Here is a 27,115-nt window from a genome sequence, read left to right as displayed (position 1 = left end):
GGTAATGCTGAATTAATCCAATTTAAAATAGTTTAAGCAAGTTCAAACGTTTGCTTCTCTCTAAGGGGGTTTCATGTAATGGTACGATGGGCATACATGCGATTGCAAGTAAAGAATATAGGCTGTGGAGTTGGATGTTTCCTCGCTCAGTTTTCTTTCCACCTACGAATCAGTTTGGCTCAGCGATCACGGGAAACAGGAGCTTCGCTTCATGCAAGTGTTGCAGAAAAATCTGTAGGAGCAGTGAGATATATAGATATACAGTCAGTGAGGAAGAAAACATTCCTCAAAGACGTCAGATGCAAACCCATGGGGTTGAGTTCAATTACTTTTTTTCCAGGCAGCTTTAGAGTTGTCACAATATCAGCATTTCAAACCATATTATTAGGATGAGTAAAACATAGAACAACTATTGTTTCTGGTTTTTATTTACCAAAAACTGCAAGCAAACTCCCGCACAATGTTTAAGTTACACAGTCAATGTCAGTCATGTATTCATGCAGGTTAGACAGCGCTCTCTGTCTTTGGCTTGCAGCAGCTTTTGGTAAATACAAAATATGACCGTCGAGCTGAAGTTTCTTTAAAGCTCCAGTACTTTGGGATTCAATCCTCCATGTTTAAAAATGAGGTTGTTAAGTTTCAAACACTTTCAAACACAACGTTTTAAGATTTTAACAACCATAAGTAGCTTTATACAGATAACTCCATAACTTAACTAAGGAGCTTTGCTGTGGTTCAGTAACTCAAATTTCAGATATTTTTCAACCAATCAGATTTATTTCATTCAAAATCATCAAAGTTTGCAGCTTCTTTCAAATGTTCTGTAGCTCAGACGAAGCCAAACATCTGATGGAAGAAATACACTGAACAAAACCGACATGTTTAAAAAAGCGCTTGCCAGTTGAAGTGTTTAGCGGCAGGTTTTTTCCAGACACATGCTCGCGACCCGCTAAAAACAGCTCCGCGACCCATCTGAGGCTCCTGACCCACCGGTTGAGAATCACTGTAATAGTGTGAGATAATTAGTTATTTACAAAGCTATGCTTCCAAAAGTAGCTTTCCAAACAGTGGTAGACATGAATGAAAACTCTGATCCATCCATGTTCTGATATTTGTAAACTTTAGCAGGGTATTAATTAAATTGTGCTCCCACACTGATGCCTAGAAGCTCGAGGATCAACACTTTCCTACTTCCTCTCCCAGGTTGATGGACAACGAAACAGAACAGGATCATCTCCAGGACCCCTGGTGGGCCTCAATGTTTTCAACCAGCTCTTTGTGGGAGGATATAATGAGTACACCCCTGAACTACTGCCACTTGGCTCCAGGTTCCGCTACGGCTTTCAGGGTAAGACTGCTACGGCTTTATTACAACCCAACACTGCTGCCTGGAGTGTGAGTGCTGGGGCTTGGAGTTTCTCCCAGGATCTCTGTGTGTTTGTAAGCAGAGGGGAAGAGTGTGTAATGAAAAGGGAGTTACAGGCTTGGACTGTGTTTGAAGCCAGAACAGAGCTTCGAGGTTGATTGTATCTGCACCCTTTAATCGCTCCTCGCCATGTGCAGTTTTACGTTGTGTGCAAATCCATTCCACTGCTGATAAGTCATTTAAACAAGGATGCCATACAAATGATCTTTGTCATCATCTACATCGTTTATGTTTCTCTCTGGTGACCTCATGTAGGAATGTATTCTGGGGAGAATTCATTTTGCCAGCTAATGTTCACAGAGCTGTGGCGCAAAATTGCCATAACAGCAATCAGACAACAACTATGAATATCATCATAAGCACATTCAGCAGCCTCTGCACTACAGCAATGAGGCCTGTTATTATAAAATGTCATGGCAGATCCATTTGAGGTGAACAAGAGTTTTTACTGTTTAAGGACTGCAGCCATTTTCATTCATCATCGTGTAATTCATTTTCTGCCCACAAAATAAACCTTCAGGAATCGAATCAGCGCTGGTGACGCATCATTTTGCCGCGGCTGTATCACACAGTCGCTCTCCCCTTTGCTGGGGATCACTACCTGAGCCCGGCGACACTCGTGGAACCATAACCTCTCTGCTCGGGATGTAATGAGAACTCATGAGCGTCTAATCAGATCTGTGTGACCTTCCTCGAGCCCTAATCATGATGGCTGGAAGGGAACTCTCTGATAATGCACTTCTCTCTCAGTTATCAACAGATCCACACTCCCCTGTGGAAAGGTGGCAGTGGAGGCTGCTGGGGGGGAGGCAGGGAAATCAGTTACTCAGTTTGAGCTGTTGATCAAATGACAAGAAAGTGAGGAAATGGTATAATAATTCAAAATTATTTTGTTTTTGTGTGCGACAGAGACAAAAAGACAGATTTGAAATTTAAATGCTGCACAAAATGCGCTGCTGTTTAAATGTATTTATATGAACCATACTTTTATTTATTTACTTGTTACGGAGCTGTAACAATTTTAGCTGATGGTTTCCATCTGGTGTTCCTTTACTCAGTCGTTGGTGGCAAAATGATCCCGCTCCGGTGCAAATGAACATCATTGCAGAACAGTGTAATTCACAGACGACGGTGCTAACATGCAAGTAGACAGTAAAGGGGACACTTTGAGAGTTGGTGGTAACTGCGCCACATGATTTATAACATATCTCACGCTCAAACTTTCCAGTGATCAGGAGAATAAATTCTGCACTTTATAACCTAAATAAATAAATGAGCTGTGAGTAAGTATTTATCTATTTTAAGTTTAAGACGTTAAATAAGAGGACGTATGGGGAGCGTTCCTCCTGACTCGTTTAAAGGAGGAGGAGGCTGTTCTTAGACGATGGAAATTTTATTAAATCTGTTAAGAGCCAACTGCCTTTTTGTAAGATGTATTTTCGGGCTTTTATGCCTTCATTTGAGAGGACAATGGACAGAGAAGGAAATTAGGGAGAGAGAGAGAGAGAGAGAGAGAGAGAGAGAGACAGTGGGTAATGACGGGAAGGAGCCGCAGGTCAGACACAGGACGCCCGCTGCGTTGACTATAGCCTCTGTACATGTGGCGTAACATAACGGTAGGCCAACAGAGACCCCCACAAATCCATTCTGGGTCCATTTCGTCCTCTGACTTCCTGCTGCTTTGATGCATATTATTTATTCGACTCGCTAAAAGACCTTGAAGGTCATTTCTTTTTGCATCTCAGTCATGTATGCATTGATTGTTCAAGATTGCCACAGTGAAATGGTAGAACATGGGATTGCCTTTATTTATTTAGCACCTTTAAAAAACATAATTGTACAAAGTGCTTTGACAAAACAGAATACATAGGGAGCGAGAAAAACAACACAGACCAAAACAAGGCCAACAAAGCAAGGCATTACTGATGTACTAATCAATACAGAGGAACAGCAAGAGGAAAACGTGCAAGAAAGGAAAGCAGGGTGGTTAAAAATGAGCGAACACATGAATAAAATTAAAACTTGAAAAAGATCAAATATAAGCTACAAAGAGAAGCTACAAAAAAGAAAAATCCCTGTCAGCAAGACAGTCTACAAAACGATTTTGAGAATTGATTTAAAAGATATAAACGTGCCTGTACACGTGCCTGTTTGTTTATTCGTAATCTTCCCATCTGTTTCTTCCAAAAAAAAATAATTTCAACTCCAGGTATAATTGCTCTTGTCGACTTCTTTGGTTTTCTTGAAGGTAGTGTTTGCAGCTAACAGAAATTCGTTTTTATGAATCTGCTTCGCGTGTTCGGCCGCCCGTGTTTGCGGCTCTGCAACCATCACTTGAGTCTGCCAAGTAGACGGCTTCATGCCATGAATATTCATGATTGAGCATGACATTTCCCCTGCATCCTGTTTATGCCAATGACTAATGCAGCAGAGAGATGGGAGGGTTGTGTGAATGTGCAGATGACGAGCAGGCTTGTGCTCAGGCCTTATATTTATAGAAGGCCCGGTGCTCTGTAGGTAAGGGCCAAAGCAAATATTGTCTTGATCAAATTGAATTATGAAAATAAAAAGCAAATAGGATGAAAGAGATGCAGGATGACAGGTGGAAAAAATGAGATTTAAAAGGCTCGGACAGCTTGGATGTGAAGGGACTGCAGACTTTATTCCATCAAATTCAAGAGTTAACATCAAATAAGGCTTTATGAAGATGGCTGTGTCAGAAAATACATCATGAATCTACTGCACACACCATCACAAGATGTTTATTCTTCAATCACGGGGAATCTTAAGCGCTTGGACTTTTGATCTTCAAATGAAATAGTGTGTTTATTTTTTGAATGCCCTGTCAGAGGAGAAACAAAATCCTTCATACATGCATTTTCTCTCTGGGTATGTTTGTCTTTTCCAAAGGGTGCATTTTTGATGTGCAGTTTTCCACAAGAAAGGACAGAAGGTTCCAGGTACTGGGACAGCCTGCGGGACATGCAGCCTTCGGGCGGAGCGTGGGTCAGTGTGGAGTCACGCCATGTGTTCATGTTCGCTGCAGTAACGGAGGGACGTGTGTGGACTCCGGCTCATCTGTGTAGTAAGGACAAATGATTCCTTTCCTTGTTCTTTATAATGATTCCTTTCCTTGAATATCAAATACTGTTTTTATAGCTAAGTTGAATGCATCCAAACACTTCACTATCTCGCTGCATTTCCACTGCAGGAACTTCAACAAGGGACAACAGACAAAGTAGTCTGTGCATTTGTAAGAATAAAGGGTCTTAATTCTGACCTCCTGTTGGCTTAGTACTTTCTGAATGTACTTGGACTTTGGGGGTGGGGCCTTGCAGGACTGGTCAGTATAGATAAGTGAAATACTTACAGCATTTAGAAGGCCTGCAGAGGAGACAATGGTTTGATTTGCTGAGTATCTTCAGCCGAGCTGTAAGCCACTTCTTTTTTTCACGGGAACTTGCAAATTTGAGGTGCTTGCCGTGGCCAAATCCTTTGAGCAGTGACAAAGATTTTCGATAACTTGCTAGAGGTCAGAGGAACTCTAGCTTTACACCATTTTTTGGTGTGATTAGATTTATCCCCTCGAAGAAGTTTGACCGAATATGACCCCTGGAAAGGGACCAAAATATTTAAATTTCAAACTGAAATATTGGACTTCCTGTTGAGTTTAGACTTTTGGCTCTTCAACATTTTTTGTAGCTCTGGATCTGAAACGTATGTCTACCAAATCTTGTACATGTAGATAAAACACAGTGCTTGGCATGCTTCATAAAACATTAGAGGGCGTTGTCGAGGCATTTGGCTCCAACCATTTGCATTTCATGAGTTTTTGAGCATGGCGAAAATGTGTTCCTTTTGGTACACATCAGCAAACTCTTCCAAATAAAAAAAAACAACATGGCTTCTGCAGCATTGTGCATGGACCAGTAATATTCCATCTCGTCACTGATGGTCTCATTTGCCTGTATAGATCACAAAGAGACATCAATATTAAGTTTAAGTTTAATAACCAGTTGAAACTCCTTACAGGAGCTTTAAAACAATCTCATCTGGAACAGTGAGCTTGTCTTTCGAAGCCCCTGGGATTTGAAGTTCCTGGTAGTTTTGGTGAAAATACAGCCTCAGTGTCTTTTCTCATTTGTTTTGTGAAATGATATTAATAACCCTTGAAAGATCAGTTCCACAGTTCAGGGGAATGACGGTGTTTACAAGCTCTCCACAGAGCCTGACTGTGTCTGTCTGCAGTTGCCAGTGCCCATTAGGATGGAAGGGAGCGTTGTGCTCTGAGACCGTGTCTGTGTGCGATGTCGAGCACAGTCCCCCTCCTCTGTGCGCCCTCGGCTCCACCTGCATCCCTCTGCCCGAGAGTTACACCTGCCAGTGCCCCCTGGGGACGGCGGGACTCTACTGCGAGAAAGGTTGCATTATTGAACCTCGACATATTTATTGTTGTTTGTTTCAGTCAAGGCCTTTACGATTCAATTATTAAACTGCCAAATTATGTTTCCTCTTCAGCTGTGACCATCAGTGATCCGTTCTTCAGCGGCAACCAGTCGTCATGGATGTCATTCCCTCCTATGAGCATCAGACACAGGACTGTGATAGAGCTGCAGTTCCAGCCTTTATCACCAGATGGCATCCTCGTCTACACTGCACAACATCTCAGTGCCAGAGCAGGTGAGGACACTCGGGTCCCTTTTTCATGGCCTGCTATTCATATTTAACAATAAAAGGTTTAAAGTGCATGTCAGGGCGTTGATGATGAGCACTTTCTACACACTAAACTCATTACTTACATATGATTATTTATATGGACAGTATAATAGAATTGTGCAATTAAATGTATAAAAGTGTACCCATAATTATATATTTTATTCATACCAAAAATGATCTTAGATCACATTTTAAAGCTGTTTGAAATTATGTATTGTTCCATATTGGTTTCATAAAAGTTTAATAATATTTTGCTTTTGAATTGAACTGGAAAGCTTTACCTAATCAATCCTGCATCCTAAAATCGATATAAACACCCCTTTGTTTTTTTTTCGACAGGAGACTTTTTCTGCCTCTCCTTGTCCTCTGGCTTTGTGCAGCTGCGATACAACCTGGGAGATGGGACCCATGTCCTGCAGACTGTCGACAAAGTGGACCCACGCGGGAGGATGTGGCACACGGTGAAGGCCGGCCGAGTCGGTCTCCAAGGCTTCCTCAGTCTGGACAACAAGGAGGTCAGAGAGAACGGGACAGAAGGGATGACCACCCTGGATGTTTCCACCGACATCTTTATTGGCGGAGTGTCCACTCTGAGTTCGGTGTCCACGGATGCAACAGAACGGGAGCCGACTGGTTTCACTGGAGGCTTTAGAGAACTTCTAATCAACGGTCAGGAGTTAGAGTTAACAGAGATGGGGGCAGTGAGTGGAGCGAACGTGGGGGACTGGGATGGGACCGCATGTGGGTACAAGGTGTGCCAGAATGGAGGACGCTGCTTGCCGTTAGGAGGGAACGCATTCTCGTGTGTGTGTCAGCTGTCATGGACTGGCGATGTGTGTAACCAGTCTATAAGCTGTATAAACAACATCTGCAAACACGGTTCCATATGTTCTCCATCTAGCAACTTCTCATACAGCTGCATCTGCCCGTTAGGATGGGGAGGGAAGTACTGCGACACAGAGCTCATCACAGACACTCTGAAGTTTGTGGGGAACTCGTACGTTAAATACTCGGACCCGAGACACAACACAAGGAATTTGAAACACGCGCAGGTTTCTTTTGGCTTCCGCTCGAGCTCCAACGACAGTTTGATCCTATGGATGGGAAAGGCCGAACAGGAAGACGACGACTACCTCGCAGTCGGACTCGAAAGAGGACACCTCAAAATAGCGGTGAATCTCGGGGAGAGACTACTGCACCCGATAACTTTCACAAACCTTTCCCTCTGCTGCCACAAATGGCACAACGTGTCCGTGTCTTTAAACGGCACCGTTATTCAGGCCTTCCTGAACAACAGGAGAATCATCTTTAAAGACATGGACCCGTTTGAGCGTTACGTTGCCTTAGACTATGGCGGCCAGCTTTACTTTGGAGGCTTTGAATTAGAGAGGAACATATCTACTGTCACTTCGGGGTTGTTTTCAAAAGGCTTCAAAGGAAACCTCAGAAACTTTTATTTGTTCAAAGACACAAGGCCGCTGCCGTTTCTTCAGAATAGTGAGGGTTTTAATGTTTATCAAGGCAATGCTAGGTAATGAAAGTTTTTAAATCTGTTAAGTCCTTTGTGTGGAATGTACTTGAATTTTTTTTCTTTTTCACAAAGTAGTCATCAGAGATCTGTGAAAGCAGCTTATACTTAAGTTATTTTTCTTTCTTCAGTAATGTACGGACCAATCGTATGGCTTTTTCTTTGTGTTACAGTAAGTGGGTAAAACTTTACTTGTATGGCACTTATAAGACACAGTTACAAAGTGCTTCACAAATAAAAGCCACCTAACAACTGATATGGATTTCATAGTGACTTGAATGCAGGCTGAGAACACCGATTCAGCTCTGCGCTCCACCAGATTCATGAGTCACTGTTAAAGTGTATTAAAAACAAGTCTGAGATCATGTGACATGCATGCCTTCATTTTAAACTGCACCACCTCAAATGACTGGAACAGCACAATTTAAAACTGATTGAAACCAATGAAAAATATTACAAATTGACGGAAAGCTGGCGTGGCGACAGAGACTTTGATCATTATTTTGATTGTGCCAATTCGTGACGAACGTTCTCTCTTTAATCCCCATCTTGTGTTTCATGACAGAAAATCTCAAATATCCGTTTAACAGTCAAATCAGTGTGACGCTTTGCTTTGAAAAATCTCAACAGAGGCTGTTTCCTGGGCGTGCAGTTAATCACTCGGTCTGATTTGTAGCACCAGCAGAGGTTTCAGAAATGAAATCAATAAACGTTGAAATAGTTCATCTTGATGCTGATGGTGTTTTTATGTCTTTAAGAGGCACCAGGATTCTTTTCAGTCTTTTTCATTACAAGTTAAAAACTCATCAGAGGAGCTCGACAGCCCAACTTCATGTCTTTATCACGAGTATGATGAGGACACTGACTCAGAGCTGCCGTCGAAAATATAAAATATCGCTAACAAATCTGCTCCTGAGTCACAGTGAAGAAGACAAATAATCAAGTGTGTCTTTCAAACAGCTCGACTGTCTCAAATGATCGAATGAGAACACGGTCAGAGAGCAACCAGGTCATTTAATACAACGTGAAGGAAATAAGAAGGATTTTTTTAATTATCAATAATAAAAAAAGATTAGCTTTATTACGAACTGTACATAAACACACAGTGCAAAGGCACACATAATCTCTACTTTATATTACAAGCCAAAATGTACATCATTTTCCAATTGAAAGTAAGGTTATAAAATATTTAAGCAATTGAAAAAGAAGCAAAGCTGCGGTTTAATCCTCCGTCCTCAGTTCAGTGTCGTCTGTGTTACATTCACGGCAAACGTTTGAGTGCAACTTTTCGCCAAACGCTCCGCACAAGACTGCAAAACGTTCCTGCTCGGTTGTAGTCAGTACAGCAGCTCAATACGAAAACATCTGTTTTCTTTACAATAAAAGGTTAAAAACTTAAAAATGCTCCAGTATTGAGTTCCTCCCGCTCTGACGGATCCTTTTGAAATGAGAATTCATTTTGGCTGTACTGTCGAGAACATAAAATCAAACTTCTAGGAAGGAAATGGCAATGAAGCTGCAGACCGGAGAACAAAAACAAACTCGAGCTTTGAACCAGCCAAGTAACCAACAAGATGATGGTCGTTCTTGAGCCCTGCAGAGCTTTAAGAAACTTAAAAAAAAAGAAAAAAAGAACGCAATTATGAGTAAGTGTCTTTTGAACTCCTGCGTCCGTTCTCATAATCAGAGTCCCGCCTGTGTCTGTGTCGGTCCTTATGGCGGCTGCTGTAGTCGTCACTGTGCCTCTCTTTCCTCTTCTCGCTGTAGCGGTCGTCCGAGTGTCCGTGGTGTCTGCTCCTTTCTCTGTGCTTGTCGTCATGACTGCGCTCTTGCTTTTTCTCGCGCTCGCGCTCGTGGTGTCGGCTCTTCTTCCCGTGATGGGAGTCCCTGTGGTGGCTGTGCCTCCCGTGGCGGTCTCTCTCCTCTGCGATTCGCGGCCTCTCCCATGGGTCGCTGTATCGCTCCTCCACCCGCTTGTACTCTTTGGCCTGAGATGGAGGCGGGCCGGGGGGCTCGGCGTAGCCCTCCAGACCAGGGATGGCGTGTGAAGTGCTGTCCTGATTGGAGGACTCGCTGTTGTTGTGATCCTGGTCGGAGTTGGTGTTCGGAGGGCTGGTGGTGGAGCTGAAGCTGTCGGGTACCTGAGTCTCTGGCGACGCTTTGGGTGCAGCGCTGCTGTCAACAGGGGGAGCAGACGCTGAGCCGTGTAGGGGCTCAGAGGCTTCTGTGTTACATGCTGCTTGTGGTCCTTGAACTGTAGGAGGATTTACTGTCGGAGCTACTGAAGCATCCTCCCGGGACGTGCCAGGATCTTCCTTTACACTTAAGGATGATCGAGCTGACGCTTGGTTTTCTTCCTCAGGTTTATTTCTGGCCTGAGAAACCTGCAAAAATCCTTGGTGAAAAAGTGTAACTGGAATATTTCTGGCGCTGCTTAAAGCAGGAACAGGTTTAGAACTCAAAGGAGCGGCATGGCTGACTTTATCCTTTTGTAGCACCGTTGTTTTATCTTCACTCGCACTGGAAAACGCTGAACATTTTTTCAATATTCCACTCAAAGGAGGCTTCGAGCTATTTGTGTGAGCTGTGGCAGTCTGGGAGTTTGACTGCGAAGAAGAATTCCCTTCAGATGCTCCTTTCTCCGTTTCAGAAAAAACACCAGCATCGCCTTTGTTTGCCGAGGAGGCGCTGCTAGTTTCAATCCCACTCGGAGTAGTTGACAAGCTTGCCAGGAAGGCTTCAGTCGATACATCTGGAGGCTTATCTTTCAGAGAGACTGGCGCAGCGGGGGTCGCCGCTGCAGCCTTCTTGGCTGACGAGTTGTTAGCAGTAGATGAATCAGTGGAGCCGGAGAGCTCGGGTTTAGCTTCTTTCTTTTTGATGACAAAGCGATCTCGCGGTGCAGCAGCTGTCGGACTTTTCACTCTTCCAGACGTCACGTCTGTTTTCGGAGCTGCTCGGGTCTTCTGGATGTCCTCGTTTGTTGCTGCAGGTTTACATCCAAAATCTGGCAGAGGTGGGAGCTCCCCGCCCCAGCCTACCAACACCCCCGGAAGGAAGCGCAGCGGTTTCTGAGATTCCTGATTGTTGGTCTCCTCTAATGCAGACGGTTCTTCCAAAGACTCGGCGATAGGCTCGTTAACTTCTTCAGTAGTGTTGAGAGGTTTCTCCTGCTCTTTGCTGTGCACAGTAGTCAAAGACGAGAGGAACAACTTCTCTTCCTTCTCTGTTTCTCTGATTTCTTTCGTAGAAAGAGTGATGGGCGGGATTTCAGGAACAACCCTTTCACTTTCACTTTCATTCATGTCGACGGTAAGAAAGTCTCTCTTCGGTCTCTGGCGAATTATGAGTCCGAGGAGAAGGTTGCCACGGTTGTTTTCTAAACCTGTTAATAAAGATAAGTTTAGTCTTGACGGATGACGAATGTTTGTGTAACATACTGAGAAAAATTATCATCCAAGAAAAAAATGGGTGAATTGTTACCTGGCCCGTCGAAGGGAACGAGCTGATGTGGGACTTTTTCAGTGGCACCCAAAGGAATAAGATACATGTCCTTCACTTCTTTCAGGTTATTGGACACCACCCCGAAGCGCCTGCGGCTGCTGAAGTAGGCATAAAGGAGAGTATAGGAGATTTCATCTTCCTCTGTGTCAGGGGCGAAGCGGATAAGGCACACCTCCTTTAATTAAAGAAAAAGCATGTGTCAGTAGAGAACAAGGAGTCTGAACAGAGCTGAAGCTGCTCTATAAAGCAGAACATGTCTTTTCAAGTGGGGCTGTTAATGGTCTGGACCGCAGCCCGAGCTGATTTTGAACCTCGTGTAATTGCAGGTGATATATTTAATGGCTGTGTTTGCACTGCGAGTCCTTTTGATGGAAAGCAGCCACACACTCACTTTTGTTCCAGTTGCCCGAATCTTCTCCAAATAGTCCCACACTATCTGCGGGCTAATCCTTCCCCCCACCTGAATGCGGTCTGGAAGGTCCTGTTGAGAGAAAAAAAGAGGAGGCATTAAAACTTACTGACGGCACTTATTGTTTGAAATACTCTGCAGGATTTGTTTAAACTTAAAGTACGAGCAGTTGGCTCCACTTTACGTCGGTTAGGTGGTCCAAAATGCCGGAGACGGGGAAAGCTTTGGTGACAAACTTTGCCACGCAGTGCATGTTAATTAATCCATGCCACAGGGACTTCAGGTTGGACAGGAAAGCTGCCTGTTCGTCTCTGCCAGCTGTGTGATCCAACCTGTGGTGAACAACAGACGTTAAGTCCACATTTAAAAAACAAAACTGCACTAAAGAATGGCTCAGGGGATTAGAAAGAAATCATTTTTATTCTACTCAAGACCATGAACATCTTCACATTTCTCTTATTTGCAACAATATTCACATGTACATGTACATGACAGCCTGCCTCACCCTCTGTGAAAGTAGTTCCACTACTCAGCTAACAACTTGTACGTGACCATCCTTAATCACTAGCATGCTAATGATCCATAGAGGTTTACATTTCTCGCTCTGAGTCCAGTCTCGTATCTAAGTCCAGTTGCCTTCAGTTTTCCTGAATATTCCCCGGAGTACCAAGATCCAAACCCCGACTTACAAGGGACACTTCACCTGGGGAAACGTTTCTACTGAAGTCACGGTGAAAGATTCAAGAGGTTTCCTTCACATTGCTGCTTCGTCCAGCATAATGTCGAACATGAAGCCAAATCTGTTTCTGCACACAGACCTGAGTTTATCTGCTGCAGTTTGGTAATGACATTTTAAATGTTCATTATTTTTTCAGCCAATTACTAAAAGGTTTTTTAACTCTTTTCTGTAGTTAATATTCTGTGATTTAGTGGATATAGTTAAAAGCTTGTAAAAATAAATAAATCTAGAAACAAAAAAAAACAAAACAATAATTGTTCCGCTGACATTTATTTCAGGCTGATGAAAACATCCTTGCTGCATTAAAATCATGTTAAAGGTCGGCGCCATCGAGCATCTTACCGTCCTTCGTAGCCTGACTGAGCGTTTCTTAAGCTCTCCTCCAGAACTGTGAGGTGCAGGTCATCGTCCACTGCAGCTGGGGCCGTGCTCTTCGTCTCCTCTGCTTTGGTGGACTGCCTCCTCACAACTGTAGTAGCAACTTTGACCACTTTGGTTGGAGCCTCTTCAGCAGGGGGCGCCATTCGGCCTTAACGAATGACAACAGAGCAAGTCGGTTACTGCGGAGAGTCACGTGCGAAAAAAAAGAAAAAGAAACAAAAAAAGACAGCCTGATGACTCAGATGAAAAGCTTTTTTTTTTTTTTTGGTGCAATGGTTTACCAGTGCAGATTTTGCAGTGAAGGTCAAACAAGTGGGACTTGTGTTGGTTTGTTGTGTCTTTCTCCGTCTTGGTACATTCTTCTGACTGCTCCGGGGTGTTTGGCGGTTTTTCTGCTGACACTTCAGCTGCTTTGGGAGGAGAATTAACCTTCAAGGGGAAAGAGGCATATGAGCAACACTCTTCTGCTTGTAGACAAAAGAAATGAGGAATCGTATTGGCCTTGGGGCTTACCTCTGCAGGCTCAGGTGCTTTCACTGGTTCTTGGCTTTCAATTTCAATTTCACCTTTGTGTGTAATCTTGGTGATCGGCCGCCTCTCTACCTCTCGCTGCTCTTTTTCAATCATCTCAATAGTCTGTAAAATGATGAAGGGGGATTTTGAGACAGATGGTAAATGTTTTGCTTTGCAAAATGTAACCAAATTTAGCTAAAAGGAAAACATGTCATTACTGAGCTTCACACTTTATTTTTTTACATGTAAATGCACAAGAGTGAGCTGATAGCTCATTTGTTTCTGTGGTAAGACGTGTTGTCAGCTCTCAGGGGAGAGTCTGGTAGGCGTATCAGAGGGAATTCATTTGATAAATGTAAACATAACTCACATGTCGGTTCTCTCTTTGTCGCCATGCAGCCAACTCTTTCGAGGCCAGTTCCTCGGGGCTCAATCGGATCAGGTTAGCAGGAGAAATCTCCCCCTTGAGCACTTTCTTAAAGAGGACCTGAAATGACAAACAAAGATTAGTAAGAAAATGGAACAGTTCAAACCAAGACACTTTTCTGGATCATGTCTGCTGTAAGTGGTACTTACATTATTTTTAGTGTCTTTAAGGTTGAACATTAGACTTCTGTATTTGTTCTTGTATTTGTTGTCGGTGTCTTTGTACAAATGAAAAAGCTCTCTCTCTGTCTTCTTGGCAACTTCAGAAGCTCTCTCCACAGAGATGTTCAAATCCGACTCTTTCAACCTGAAAAGCAGGACGCGTTCCACGGTTGGTGCACTGAGGTAATTGTTTGTACATTTTTACAATCAAAACAAACTCTCGATGTCATGATTTAAACATAGTGATGACTTTAGCTCATGAACTTCTCACCTCTGGATCAGGATTTCTTTCAGGGAGTCCCGCACGCTGCGCCTGATTGCCTCCACAGACACGGGTTTCTTTGAAGCCGAAGATGTCTTACTCTTTGTCTCTTGTTTCAGGTAGAAGCCTATATGGACAGATAAACAATATATGCATTGAACTGTTGGTCTAAAAATGCTCTAGATAACAGAATACCTTTTTCACCCAATAAAAACATATTTAATTCATGGATAGTGGGTTTTTTTTGTCATGTTATCATGTTTGTATAACATAATAAGAAGCCCAGCCTGACCTTCAACCACGTGTGGCATTAAGAATACACAAAGGGGAAAAGACGGGAAAACATCCACAGCTCCTGATATTTAAACTAAGGAAGAGCATGATTTAACAATGACATCCAGGTTAGTTGAGACTGTAATTACTACTCAGTTCAAATAATAATGTATGTTTGTATTTGTTCAGGCAGGCAATGCCACTCAATATTGTTTGTATGCTGTAATGCAGCAAACTGCCACCAGGTGGTGCTGAAGCTCCAGTAAATCTCTGCTCCACTCAATTTAATTAACATGTAATCAACATTAGTTGAATATTAGTAATGTAAACATACCTGATTTATGAGCTGAATCTCTCCCGTCTGCTGACTGTCTTCTGTCAGGGTCCTACAGGAAGGAAGGAAGTGCAAAACCAACACTGGATTATCAACAGTCAGCCATTAAGGGGGAAAACTGGCAATGCATGAACCTGCCCTGGGCCAAAGGTTTTACAAACAAATAAAGGGTGAGTTTTATGTGTGTTTAATGGTATCAAGCTTTTGGTGAGTACACCATGTTAACCTCACACCCATGTGCAAGCCTTCTATCAAGGAAAAGAAAAAACACAACAAACCCTTGGCTATGATTAAAATCAGAGGATGAATTAGCTGTGGGGACAGATAAAAGGATCCTTTGTATATAAAAGATTTCAATGTCTCCAATGCATGATTTAAAAAACAAGTTGCATGACAGACCTGATGGTGACACTGCTTACCTTTCTTACTGGTCTGACCCCTCCGGATGTCAGTGTCTGGGAGGGTCCTGCTTTGGGCTTCGAGGGCAGCTTCAGATCCTGTACTTCAGTCTTTGCTGGAACTTCTGGTTTCGGGGGCTCGGGTTCCACTTTTTTGTTTTCCTCCTCACAACACTTCAAGCACACGTACATCTGGTCCTCCTCCTCCATTTCTCGCACTTTGGTCAGGTCCAGACCAACACAGTCGCCGTGGAACCAGTCGTCACAGCGACCACAGCCCACCATGAACCTGCAGAAAATGATAAAGAGGTGTTTGTTGCTCAGACTGGACTTGTGTCAGAACACAGAAAGACCAAAATGAAAAACAAAAGGTGGTAAAATGTGGGAGAGTTAAGCTCCATTATATGTATTATTGTGTAATTCCTCGAATTGTTGCAAACTTAGCTGAGTGAGTAAAATATGTAACAACCAACAATTACCCCCACCACTCCTCCCATTCGACAGGATAAACGTCAAGCAATGTGAAACATATGCTGACAAAAAACTCAGAGGCCGCCAGTCCTAAAATATACAGGATTGTGTGAGTAATGAAGGAAACTTACATGTTGTTGTGGTGTTTTCTGCACAGGCCACAACAGTTGTTTCCATCCCAAACACTCTCACTGACGGCAGATTGCTCGTCAGCACTTTCCTTCTTTGCGACAGGAGCGTTGTCTGGAATGAACAGCTGCGGCTCCTCCACAGAAACACTTCTTGCGGTTTTGCTTTTCTGTCTTTGAATGATCTTTTCTGGCTTTTTCAGCTTGGCCTTCTCTTGCCCTCCTTCATCCGGAGACTTTAAAGAAGGACCCGGACGTCCCTGTGCGAGGTTAGCGGGGTCAGCTTTGGAGCTATTTTGAGGAGGAGTTTGTTTAGTTGGTCCGTGGTTGCCGGACGATGGGATCCTTTTCACTGCAGCAGCAGTGGGTGAAATTGGGGATTTTGGCTTCACTTTAGATTCTCCTGTGCTCTGTATCTTTTGCATTTTAATTGCATGCTCACTTTGGGTGATTTCTGCTGGCCTTTTCAAGGGTGTAACACCTTTCTTATCCTTCAAAGATTTCATTTTGTGCAGGTCCTCTCTTTGGATGATTGTGGATGGCATATTTTGGGACACTTTGTGTCCCTTTGTAATGTCGTTTGGTTTACCTGAAACCGAGTCTTTATTCTTGTTAGGGGTCAGAGCTTCTTTAGGCTTCACTGTTTTCGCTACAGCCTGCTGTTTCACCTTAGCATCAGTCTTATTACTGACACTAGTTCCATTATTCTCTGTGTTTTGTGGCTGTTTGTCATTTCCACCTTCTGACTTCTCTTGGTCAGAAACTTTCAGATTGTCAAGTTTTGTCTCTTGTGCACAGGCACTTCCCTTAACCGTCCCATTGGAGGTCTGCACGTCGTTAGGATTCACATACGGGCCAAGCCCAAAGGCAGCATCATCAGCAGAGCTCTTCTCCGTCTCTGACACATTCTCCTGAAATGGAATCTGTACATTTGCAGATTCATCTGGCAACACAGCAAACCCAACATCCCCACTATAGGAAAATCCATCTTCAAAGCCCGATGACTCGCTTGTTTCCACATAAGAGGGTCCAGGAAGCAGCTCAATCTTGAATCCTCCAATTGTGACGGTCAGCCGTCTCAATACAACCGTGGGTTTCAGCCATAATCCACCATCAAAATCATTTACATTAACACGCCCTCCTAGGATTAAATCTTTTTTCAGCTGGGGGCCTTTAATCCCTTTCTCGATCAGAAAAGTTTTGTGTAGCCTGTTGGCTGGTTTTCTCCTGGGTCGACCTGGACCCATGGCTTTGGTTGGTGTAGTAGCAGGTTGTGGTTCTGTTTTGTGCGAGAAGAAACAAACTATGTGTTACACCGTCTTCTGTTTCCACGTGTCATATTGTGGAAACAGAAACTTAATGAGCACCAACCTACCAAAATCTGAGGAAAGTGAACGTTTCCTCGGCCTGCCTCGCTTCACTTGGGCCTTCTCTGCGACCGGCAGTTCACTGCTGAGGCCTGCGGAGGCTGAACCGCTTTCAAGACCTGCAACAGCTGAAGAAAAAAAACATGAGTAACTTCGATATCAAAATGGGTGATGCGTAAAAAAACATAGGCAATTCAACTGAAACCAGCAAAATCACAATGACTTATCCTTGTAAACCATTTCTTGAAGAAAGAGATTTAAAAAAAAAAAAAAACACCATTAAACCAATTTGCACAGTCCTGTGTGTTCTACGCTGAAAATATTCTCAGAGAGACGTTTTGTTTTTTTTATTTCTAATGCTGGCATAAAATTCCTAGCGTGAGATTAGTTTTATAAACTAAACAAAGCTGAAGTGGGGTAAAAGTGAGGCCGATTGAAAACAATGTTAGACACTGATGGTTTACTTCTTCTACCCTCTGTGTATTGCATCTTGTTAAGTTTTAGTGTTAGAATACGTTAGTTTACAATCGACTTTGTTTACATGCCTGTTGAGCCTGCGATTGGAAAAGTGGAGTCCTCATTGTCCAGCAGATTGAACTGAGAGCTTGCACAGCCAAACATGGGATCTTTGTCACTGAGCATGTTCTTCAGTGAATCTTCAACCCGCAATCCTGGACCAAACTCATTACCAGCTTCACATTCCTGATTCTGGCCTATCGTCAGGAACTCATCCAACTGGTCGATGGATATTAGATGGTTAAAGGTGTCCACATTATCCATGAATGCTGCTGCCTTCCTGCATCCAAACAAAACAGAGTGGAGGCAGGTATGAGCAAAAGCATTTTAAAGCTATTATGAGGAACTTTGGTTGTGGATTTTTGCGCCCCTAGTGGACAAACATGTACATCTCATCCCTTTGCCGACTTTGTCCTGTACATGGTTAAGTTATTTTCTGATAGAAAAACTAACAATCAAATGTATCAGTCGTTGTGAATCTTGGCTTTGGGAATACACTCTTAAGTCCTGTAGAAGTTTTCTCTGGCACAACTTTACCAACAACTTCCAAGGTGAATGCAGAATGAATAAGTCCTGTAGAGGTCAAAAAGTCTCAGCAAGCCTTGCAGTTTAAGGAACAATTTTTTTAGACCGAAGAACAACATTTAAATTATGACGTTTGAGACTTGCAATGTGATACTTGATGAATCTGAGGACGATTACAAGCCAAAACATATTAGTCCTTTAAAGTTGCGCTTTAAACCAGGGGCTCCCAACTTTACAGCTCACGACTGCCCAAATAAAGGTGATAGAGACTGGGGAACCCCCACTGTCCATGGAGATGGTAATTACACACACACACACACACACACACACACACACACACACACACACACACACACACACACACACTTTCCTCCTTGGAAACAATGCTTTAAACTGCAAGAGCTGCAGGAGGTTTTTTTTTTTTTAACTCTTCAATGTAAACAAAGCGATAAACTAATAATGCACAAGAAAGCAAAAGAAACATTCAAGAAGTCCACACATGCATGTACTTTCAGAAAAGAGTCATGACCCTAGGGTTTGGGAGTAATGGTCACTCTACTGATAGAGACAATAAAAACTCCAGCAGATATTTACAGCTTTCAAAAACTTCTCAACATCCAAACACACGTTATTTTACTTTGGCTAGGGTTACGATTTTTTTTTTTACAAACATTAAGTTTGCACATGTAAAAACTGAAAATATATTGACAGCTGGCTCTAAACTTCACTTCTATGGTTCTTCAATCAGCTGTAAAATGCTGCCGAGTTTGCAGACCTGATAAACCATCGATGCTAGCTTCTCGATTTTAGCTGCTATCCGTGTTAACTAAACCCTTAAATTGAGCTCTAAAATAAACCTTTAGGTAATTTTAGATAAGCACAAACGGGCTAATATTATAGCAAAACTGTGGAAACTTTCAAGAAGGACGCTGGTGTTTAAATTAATATAAGTAGTAGTTATTCTTTAAAATAAGGTGCTCGCTAAGTTAGCAAGCTAACGCTGTATGACTGCTGCTAACAACAATCCGTTAGCATGCTAACGCTAACTTGTGAGAGAAGTTATCACTAGTAAGATACTCGCTGTGTTAAACCATACGGCTGTTTTGTATGACAAGCATCTTTATCGAGAAAATCGCGTACTAGAAAAACTGAAACGTGCAGCTCAAATTGTCGGAATGGGTTAATCGGACATGTCGATGTTAAAATCTGTCAGACAGGGCTGGCTAGGTCGCTTTAGCATAGGCCCTGAGTGAGTGGCACACCAAGTTTGTTTGTAGCCGGAGTGCTGCATGAGGACACCCACATGCATTTCTTCCAACACTTGCAGTATGGATATTTATGCATTAATTTTTGTTCATTATTAGAACACGCTTACCTTCTAACTAACTGCACCGCTGGATCTGAAAGAGTGTGAGGTTACATACTAGCACAGCTGCTACCCTGCAGAACTTCCTCTAACTAAAGCCGTCATTCGTCCCACTGCTGCTGCAGCCCCTGACAGACAGAGCTGCTGGTCACGTGGTTTCTGTTTACAGGTAGCATGGCAGCTGAAAGTAGCCTCGAGACGACCCGACACCCATCCATAACATGTTTCCCCGATCATTTAGCCATGTGAAGAACAGCTCAGGGGGGTTTAATGTTTAAAAAAACAAACAGAGAATATTATTATGTGGTCATCTTATTCTAATCATACCATGTTTAATCCAAGTTTTCATCTGAGAGCTACTTTGAAAAAATTTTAAAAGGCTTAGAGCTACTTTTACATTTATTTACATAGCACACATCAGCTGATTTGCAATAAGCACGTACTTCTCAATAATCTTAAATTCAAAACTAGAAAAAAAAAGTTACACTTCTTATTGTGCACAAACAAATTCTTTTATTTTAAACCTTTGAAAAACATGTCTGTAGGCTATCATGTCATGTCTTTTGCATTTAAAATAATACATTTTATCACTGATGGTCCAATTTTATTTTGTAAGGAAAATAACTCAAATTTATCTAGAATGTATTCGACATTTGAAAAACCCAGAAATAGCAAACATTTATAAACATAACAGCAATGTCAAGACTGTTAGGATCTCTCATGTTATAAAAACACAATAGAATAATATCAGTCTGCAGTTTTAAAAGGAATAAAAACTAAACACTTAAGAGTGGCCCCTGTCGCTGGACACCAGCTCGTAATATCTCACTCTCATTCAGACTGTGTCGAGTTGGGCACCAATTGTTTCAAAAGATGATGCAAAGCCAACAATGCTGCTTGCTGAATAAAGTGGAGGCCCTTGAATTAGGCTGCTATCATGGTAACAACCTCTACATAGTCCATTTTACTGGGAGTGCATGAAAGGTGTGTAATCAGTGATTTAGTTTTATAAAACCAAATAAGATTTGGTGAAGAAATAAATGTCAGACGTGTTTCAAAGACCTGCATTCCTTATTTTTTTCCATTGATAACAGATTTTAGAGCTTTTTTTCCTTAAATGAAAACACATCATAACTAGATATCAAACATTATTGGTATATCAAGTAGTTTTCATCCAGTTCAATAACTAACTGCTTTCAGAAAAGATGGCTGCACTGAAGAGGAGTTCAGTTTATAGTCCAGAGTTAAAAATAAACAACAGTCAAGGACACAGTTCACATACATTTTACACAAGAACACTGCTGTCAAAATCAACTACATTTAATGTTGTACTTACAGAATAGCCTTTTGAGTTTTCACTATAATAACATTAGAACATTTTATAGTTAAAATGGCTTAACAGAACAGTAGAAATGTCTGCCAACCCATTGATTCAAATCATAGTGAACTTGTAAATAAATACAAGAGATTAAGTGCCCTATATCACAACTCAGTTCTATCACTATTAAGAGTAAAAACATTCAATTGCTAATGGGGTAGCTGCTCTTTACTTCTTTGATTTGGGTCTAGTCCAAACCACAGAACGTCATGATCCACGGCTGCCCATGCCATCCGCTCTGTGGTGAATGTGGCTGCCCACTGTCCTGTAGGAGACACCACGATAGCACCTCCTGCACCATGCACACGGTCTCCCATGTACTGCAGAGACAGCTGTGAGGAATCTGACACTGATTTACCTGCATGAAGGATTAAAGAGGATTTAAACGCTTCCTTTGGACACAGTGGTACCTTCAATCTGTTTGCTGATTCTTTTTCAATGAAAACAATCTGTCTTTTATGCTGATGGTCTCCTTAGCTGTTATTGATCATAAAGAGGCCTCAGTATTTATTATCGTATGATTCATAACCAGATCAAATTCTCCTCACCGGAGCTTTAAGACAGGATTAAGTCTGATATAAGTGGCTCAATGTGATATAGACAGTGATCAATAATTACCTTGCTCAACATGTGAAAGAATGAGTCTGGCCAGTGTGACCTTTAGAATAGACTCTCCATGACCGGTACACGAAACTGCACCACTGAGATTGTCTGCGTATCCTCCAGAGCCTCATCCACAAGAAAAAAAGAGCGTCAACATTTGAAAAGCTGCCCAGTTTCACACACACCGGTGTCTCCAAATACGAGCAGAAGATAAACACAATAAAAAGTCCTTTGAGGAAAAGGTCATTTGAGATAGAATAAAATGAGAAGAGATAACTATACTGAAAATATGGGTCGATAATAGCATATCCATGACTATCGGATAATTTAATTGCAGATATGCGCCGATATTACTCGATTTATTTATTTAAAAAGTACTACTTATGATTCTAACTGTGGTGGAAAAAACGTTGGGAGTGCATTTTCAAAAGTAAGTGAATGAAGTCATACCAATGATTGGAGAATCTCCTACTCTGCCAACCATTTTGTTTCTGATCCCTCCAGTTGATGTTGCACATGCAACGTTACCAGAACAGTCCACAGCAACTGCTCCAACAGTATCATGAGCCCTGGAAGAGAGAGAACATGTGCATGTTTTATTGAAAAGCAAACAGAAGCGAGAATGCATGACTTTAAGGGTGGATATATCGCACTTCTTCAGTAGTGGACTTTTCTTTTCACTACTACAACACTGAATCAAAGCAATCATGTCTGTGTTCATTTAATAAAAGATATCTCACAACGCTTGGCCGAAGCTCAGGAAAGTTTCTCAAAAATTGGGATGTTTTATAAGTAGGAGTCAAAACTGAAAACAAATTCAGTGAATTGACCATCAAAAAACACTCAGTGATGCAATGTTTTTTGGTGAAATGCCACTGTCCATGTCTGTGTTCACCATGTTTCAAAGCATTCCATTTATCTAGATTAAAGAGGACAATCTGAAAACATCCTGTCTCCTCCTTTTCTTCTACGAACAGTTTTTATGATGAAATCCTGCACTGCACAAACCAAAGCAGTGTCACAGCAGGCCGGTCAAGCTGAAAGAAGAAGTCCTTCAAATACGGAGATTGAAGTCCAGACAAGAAAAGGGGTTAAGAGTCTGACACTCGAGATACTTACCACTGAGCATTGAAATCCTCCATGACTCCTGTGACATAGTTCTTGTGCTTCTCCCACTCACTCCTCTCGTACTCAGTCACCAGTGTTTCAGTGGGAACTGTCACCATGCCGATGCTCTCTGCAAACTGGTTTGCTCCTCTGCTTGTCAGCATGCAGTGAGAAGTCTGACGGAGCCAACGTGTGTAAAAGAAAATGTATGTCAGTGTACTTTGATTAATGCATACATCACTCAGTTCACTGCACGTTCAAACTGTTGAAAGGTGGAAACAAAGTATTTTAATGCTGTTAAAAGAGCCTCTGCTTCTCCTTGAATGGGATGTATTTTAAGGCCTCACCTTCTCCATCACCGCCCGTGCCAGCGTCACAGGGTTGGCGATGTTCTTCACAGAAGACACCGCACCATTCGCAAGTGTCCTTCCATCCATGATTATGGCATCCAGCTCCACTTCTCCTTCAGCGTTTAGCACTGCTCCGTGCCCTATTTACCACAGTACCTGTAACTTAGCTTCATAATGATGCAGACAAAAATCTGATAAAGACAGCTAATGATGCATGGACTGGAGGCAGATGATGAGTCCCTAAAAATATGGATCAATAGATATGATGGAGAGGAGGATGAAAGCGCGTCTTCCAGCCAATCTGTGTTACTGCAATCGTTATTCCTGTCGTTATCGTTATCACACGTGCCAGAGCTTCAAAACAATCTGAGGACTGAGTTAATCTGAGGACTAGATTAAATCAAAACAAGTGTATTAGTGTAATCAGGCCAGAAATATATCATTGCACTTAACATGAGCGGAAACCTTGTAATAAGATAAACTTGCCAATGGGGCAACCAAAATCTAAGTATTGAGTGTCTTGAATTGTGAGGAAGTTTCTTACTTAGATTTGTGGTAGATTTAAATAATCTGTTTGAACTTCCAAAGTACACGATAAGTTAAAATGCACTTTCCCATAACCTAAAGTTGTTGTGAGATTATACATACACTGCATGAATGTGAATGTTTATGACATAAAGGCAGGTCAGAAGTGTTTCTATACATCATCTCCAATGTTGTGCTAATGTTGCTGCAGATTCCATCCGGGCTCGGTCCTGGATTATAATGATGAGCACCACACTCAGCCTGCAACCTCTCCTTCTCTATCCCACCTTACTGTGAGAATTAGATGGCGTCTAGATGAAGGTTGGTATCTCCACCAGCAGGTGGAGTCAGAGTGCTACAGACAAACTGAACTGAATCAAAGTAAGGAAGTTTAGTTCACATTGTTCTGTGTGTACCTGCATCAAACACAGTGTTATCTTCCAGAGCCCTCACAGCAGCCTCCACAGCGTCCAGCGCACTTCCTCCTCTTTTCAGCACTGAATGTCCTTCACATGCTGCCGCCTTTACTCCGTCCACAGAGGCCTTGGCCACGTCATCGGGTATGGCCCACGCCCCACCATGTACAACTATGACCGCTGACATGTTTCAGTTCCTGCAGGAAAAAGACAAGACTGAGGAGTCTTACAGAAGTTACAGCTCAGTAAAGGATCACTGTCGAACCATGACCTGGTCTCTTCTTTGTTCTGCAAAGAGAAAGGGGAGAGCAGACAGAACACGATCGAGCTTCACCAGGAAGCTGGGCCTCGTGTAGAGTGAGCCGCCACACTACTAAATGACTACCTTTTATTTTAATGCATAACATTTTATTATTCTACAAATTACATTCTACCGATTTGAACACTGGTTCTTTTTCAGTAAAGCACATATTTTAAAGCTTATTCAACGTGAAGTTATTTACTGCTATTAAATATATATTAAATATCTATCTAAATATTTTGAAACTATAAGCTCTTTAAAATCTTTGTGTCTGAATTGTTGTAATGATTCTAATGTGAAGAGGGAAATAAAAACAGTTTGCATTTTGTAATTTCATTTTTCAGTGTTAGATCATCTCTTAGCAGTAAATGTGTGCAGAGGGCCCATCAGACTGTTCAGAAGAGCTGCTAAATAGACCCTCCGTTTAGATCATAATGTCAAGGTCAAGAAGTTATAACTTGATAATTAACGCCTCATAATTCTTACATGTATCATTATAATAAGTGTATTCATTCATTCCCTTTGAAAAGACTTCACTGTTCCTCCTGCCTTGATAAAGACATATTCTTTAGTTTGGTGTGTAACTTGGTGTGTAACTGCATTTCCCCACTCACAGACTTTCACCTGTACAGACTCACTCAGGTGAGTATTTATCTGCCTCAGTGTTTTATGGCTGCAGCAGCTTAATGATCAGTTATGATTACGTGCAGGAGCAACACTTTTATGAAATCATACATTAATAAATGTGTTTCTGATTAACTGAAACTGTGCTTCCTGCCGTGTTGTAGGAATAATAATAATATAATGCAACCTCCAGCTGACTCGCATGTTTTTAAAAAATACATGCTACAACATGCAGGACACGTGGGAATCACCTCAGGCAATGTGGAGGCTCCTCGGATATTATCCCTTACAAGTTGTTTGGCATTACCTCCACAGCCTATAGCTGCACCAATAAAAATACAGTCTTCCAACAAATGAACACTTCTCTTACCTTTCCGGATCCTCACTCTTATTCCCAGAGGAGGAAACCTCCGGCACAGTCACGTGACTTCGTGGTATTTGTCAACTGTTTTGCCATTCCGACCGATCCCGGCCTCCAAACATCAAGGCAACAATAATTTACATAGAACTTCCGGTCAAACCTTTCAGAGTAAAATACATGATGTCCACCTCTATGAACTTGAGGTAGTGTAGTAGTGGACGAGGTGAAAGGTCACGACGCTCTTACGAACAGAAAGCAAACACAAACGGCCCAGATTGCAAACGAAGCTGTAACCTCTCCATTAAAAGGCCCAAACAAGCCCAACCGTGGGCCTGGTACACCTGCTTCACCTGGCACACCTGCTTCACCTGGCAGTGCAGTTGTACAATGTCATCTATTGAAAACCTTTAATCCAAATGTGCTTCTTTTATTTTATTTCAACCCAAATAAGCAATGGATCTGGCTTTAGAAAGAAAATTCTCACTCTCTGAATACATGCCTCATCCACCTAACAGGCTGACTAAGTGAACTAAATGCTTTGGATTAAAGCCAAACTACAACATCTATTGTTCACTTAGATAGACAAGGTGAACCATCATGCAACCTTTAAGAGCATTGATGGAAATCCTAGACAACGTGTTATACTGTTGCAATGGTTGGTTTACCACTCCTTCTGCTTGAACTCTGATGCCACATTTACAAGAGTAAAAGCTTCCTTGAGTCCAAATGTGCATTGGTGTTTGGTCATACACAGCGGATATGAACGTTTCCTTGATGTGTCAAATGCAAGATATTGCAATGCAAGGCTTATCTTACAAGAACCCTTTCAAGTATGTGTGCCCAAGTGTTTCATTTAGTTTTATTTTGAAAGGAGAATTTAACACTCGTTTTGGATTTGTGTCGTTGACTTGATGGAGGCGGGGCTTACAGAGGGCTACGAGAGGACGTTCAATTTATCAATTGACCGAGCAATCACAATGAGTGATGAGCGACTAGTGTTTATTGTCAACATGCTTATCATCGTCTTGCAGTTATGTAATTAATAAAGAAAATCAATGCTGAAGATTGTTTGTCCTGTATGTCCTGGATGTCTCGGAGGTTACACAACATACTGTAACAATACTGCTGAATACAGAAGAGGCTACAAAGCAAGTTAATGAAGCACATCACAGAGCCACATAAGAAAAATAAATTATTATTGCAAGGACTTCCTGTAAAGAAAGCAGAAACATTGTCTAAGCATAAGCCGTGTATTTATAGTACAATTCAGTGCGGCTTTACATTATTTTAAACAAGCATACAACACACAAATTAAAATGTATATTCTTGTAAATTATATATATATCAAAGAAACCCTGATATAGAAAAGGAATCACAACGAAATGAGAGATTAACACAACAAAGGAAAATAAAAACAGGGTTGAACATATTATGCTTAAAATGCAGATAGAACTGGGGGATTTCTTTTTGGGTTGCTCAAAAACATGCTCAAACATGAAGCTGAAGCATTGGCAGTGCAGTCTGATCTGCAGCCTCTCAATAATATGTCAGTAAGATGCAATTATGCATTTTGACCACTAGAGAGCTGTGAGAATACATCGAATCAAAGATACAACACTAGGAAGAGGCTTCGTGTTGGTTTAGCAGCGATGAGGTCAAGCACACTTGTCTTTGTCCAAAGTGACACAGAGCTGTCAGGTAGAAAGACTTCCTCCCTCTGTTGTGACTATGTTTCATTTGTTTACCATGTCAGTGTCTTTTATTCCTGATCCTGTATTCTGGTGTATGTTTGTATTGTTTAAGTATATTTGCTGGAGTTTAGTTTTCATTTATACTACTGAATTATTGACTTATTAATTATCAAAACATATTAACATGTCATGGCAGCATTACCATTAGCCAAAGGAACATTGCCATTATGATAATGAATGTCTTCAATCATTTTATTGAATTAAATAAAATCAGTGAATATCCAGCAAGCATTAAACGCAAAGCCAGTCGGTTAT

General features: G+C 41.9%; 3 protein-coding genes across 5 annotated transcripts in view; 1 reads left to right on the top strand and 2 right to left on the bottom strand.

Moving 5' to 3' along the window:
• Nucleotides 1-7,990, top strand: part of eys (eyes shut homolog) — a 176,142-nt gene extending 168,152 nt beyond the window's left edge. For both annotated transcript variants that reach the window (XM_079363047.1, XM_079363046.1), the window contains 5 exons: nt 1,204-1,348; nt 4,337-4,511; nt 5,675-5,847; nt 5,945-6,106; nt 6,482-7,990. In XM_079363047.1, coding sequence (XP_079219173.1) covers nt 1,204-1,348; nt 4,337-4,511; nt 5,675-5,847; nt 5,945-6,106; nt 6,482-7,677 — 1,851 coding nt within the window. In that variant the 3' untranslated portion in view covers nt 7,678-7,990. The remainder of the gene's footprint in view (nt 1-1,203; nt 1,349-4,336; nt 4,512-5,674; nt 5,848-5,944; nt 6,107-6,481) is intronic.
• Nucleotides 7,991-8,664: 674 nt separating this feature from the next.
• Nucleotides 8,665-19,677, bottom strand: phf3 (PHD finger protein 3). The gene is made up of 16 exons (XM_079363048.1): nt 19,454-19,677; nt 17,583-17,833; nt 17,046-17,165; nt 15,674-16,949; nt 15,093-15,360; nt 14,674-14,725; nt 14,076-14,193; nt 13,793-13,949; nt 13,587-13,703; nt 13,217-13,339; nt 12,985-13,132; nt 12,665-12,851; nt 11,768-11,915; nt 11,566-11,655; nt 11,154-11,349; nt 8,665-11,055 (listed from the first exon to the last, which is right to left on the bottom strand). Exons 2-16 carry the CDS (start codon nt 17,815-17,817, stop codon nt 9,311-9,313), a joined length of 4,980 nt encoding a protein of 1,659 aa, XP_079219174.1. The 5' UTR covers nt 17,818-17,833; nt 19,454-19,677; the 3' UTR covers nt 8,665-9,310.
• Nucleotides 19,678-19,863: 186 nt separating this feature from the next.
• Nucleotides 19,864-25,221, bottom strand: LOC306836417 (isoaspartyl peptidase/L-asparaginase). Of its 2 annotated transcripts, none has more exons than XM_079363479.1 (7): nt 25,000-25,104; nt 23,824-24,020; nt 22,880-23,022; nt 22,545-22,708; nt 21,876-21,994; nt 21,441-21,551; nt 19,864-21,180 (listed from the first exon to the last, which is right to left on the bottom strand). In XM_079363479.1, the coding sequence occupies exons 2-7, from the start codon at nt 24,008-24,010 to the stop codon at nt 20,972-20,974; spliced, it is 933 nt and encodes a 310-aa protein (XP_079219605.1). In that variant the 5' UTR covers nt 24,011-24,020; nt 25,000-25,104; the 3' UTR covers nt 19,864-20,971. The 2 variants fall into 2 exon arrangements, with proteins under 2 accessions (XP_079219605.1, XP_079219604.1); XM_079363478.1 differs by lacking the exon at nt 25,000-25,104 and adding an exon at nt 25,119-25,221 and having other exon boundaries at nt 19,866-21,180.
• Between the last annotated feature and the right edge of the window lie 1,894 nt (nt 25,222-27,115).

Source organism: Symphodus melops (genome assembly GCF_947650265.1).
Source record: "Symphodus melops genome assembly, chromosome: 15".
Classification (NCBI taxonomy): Eukaryota; Metazoa; Chordata; class Actinopteri; order Labriformes; family Labridae; genus Symphodus; species Symphodus melops.
This window is presented reverse-complemented; position numbering and strand designations above follow the sequence as displayed.

Bases quoted from the DNA above. Each gene is read 5' to 3' on its own strand.
- phf3 (XM_079363048.1), bottom strand. From the start codon at position 17,817: ATGGATAATGTGGACACCTTTAACCATCTAATATCCATCGACCAGTTG. The intron at 17,166-17,582 runs GCATGTAAACAA...TTTTTTCTTCAG, and splicing joins TCCAATCGCAGGCTCAACAG to CTGTTGCAGGTCTTGAAAGC. The intron at 11,056-11,153 runs GTAACAATTCAC...CTTTATTAACAG, and splicing joins CGTTCCCTTCGACGGGCCAG to GTTTAGAAAACAACCGTGGC.
- LOC306836417 (XM_079363478.1), bottom strand. From the start codon at position 24,010: ATGTCAGCGGTCATAGTTGTACATGGTGGGGCGTGGGCCATACCCGAT. The intron at 22,709-22,879 runs GTGAGGCCTTAA...TGGCTCCGTCAG, and splicing joins CACGGGCGGTGATGGAGAAG to ACTTCTCACTGCATGCTGAC. The intron at 21,552-21,875 runs GTATGACTTCAT...CTTGTGGATGAG, and splicing joins AGGAGATTCTCCAATCATTG to GCTCTGGAGGATACGCAGAC.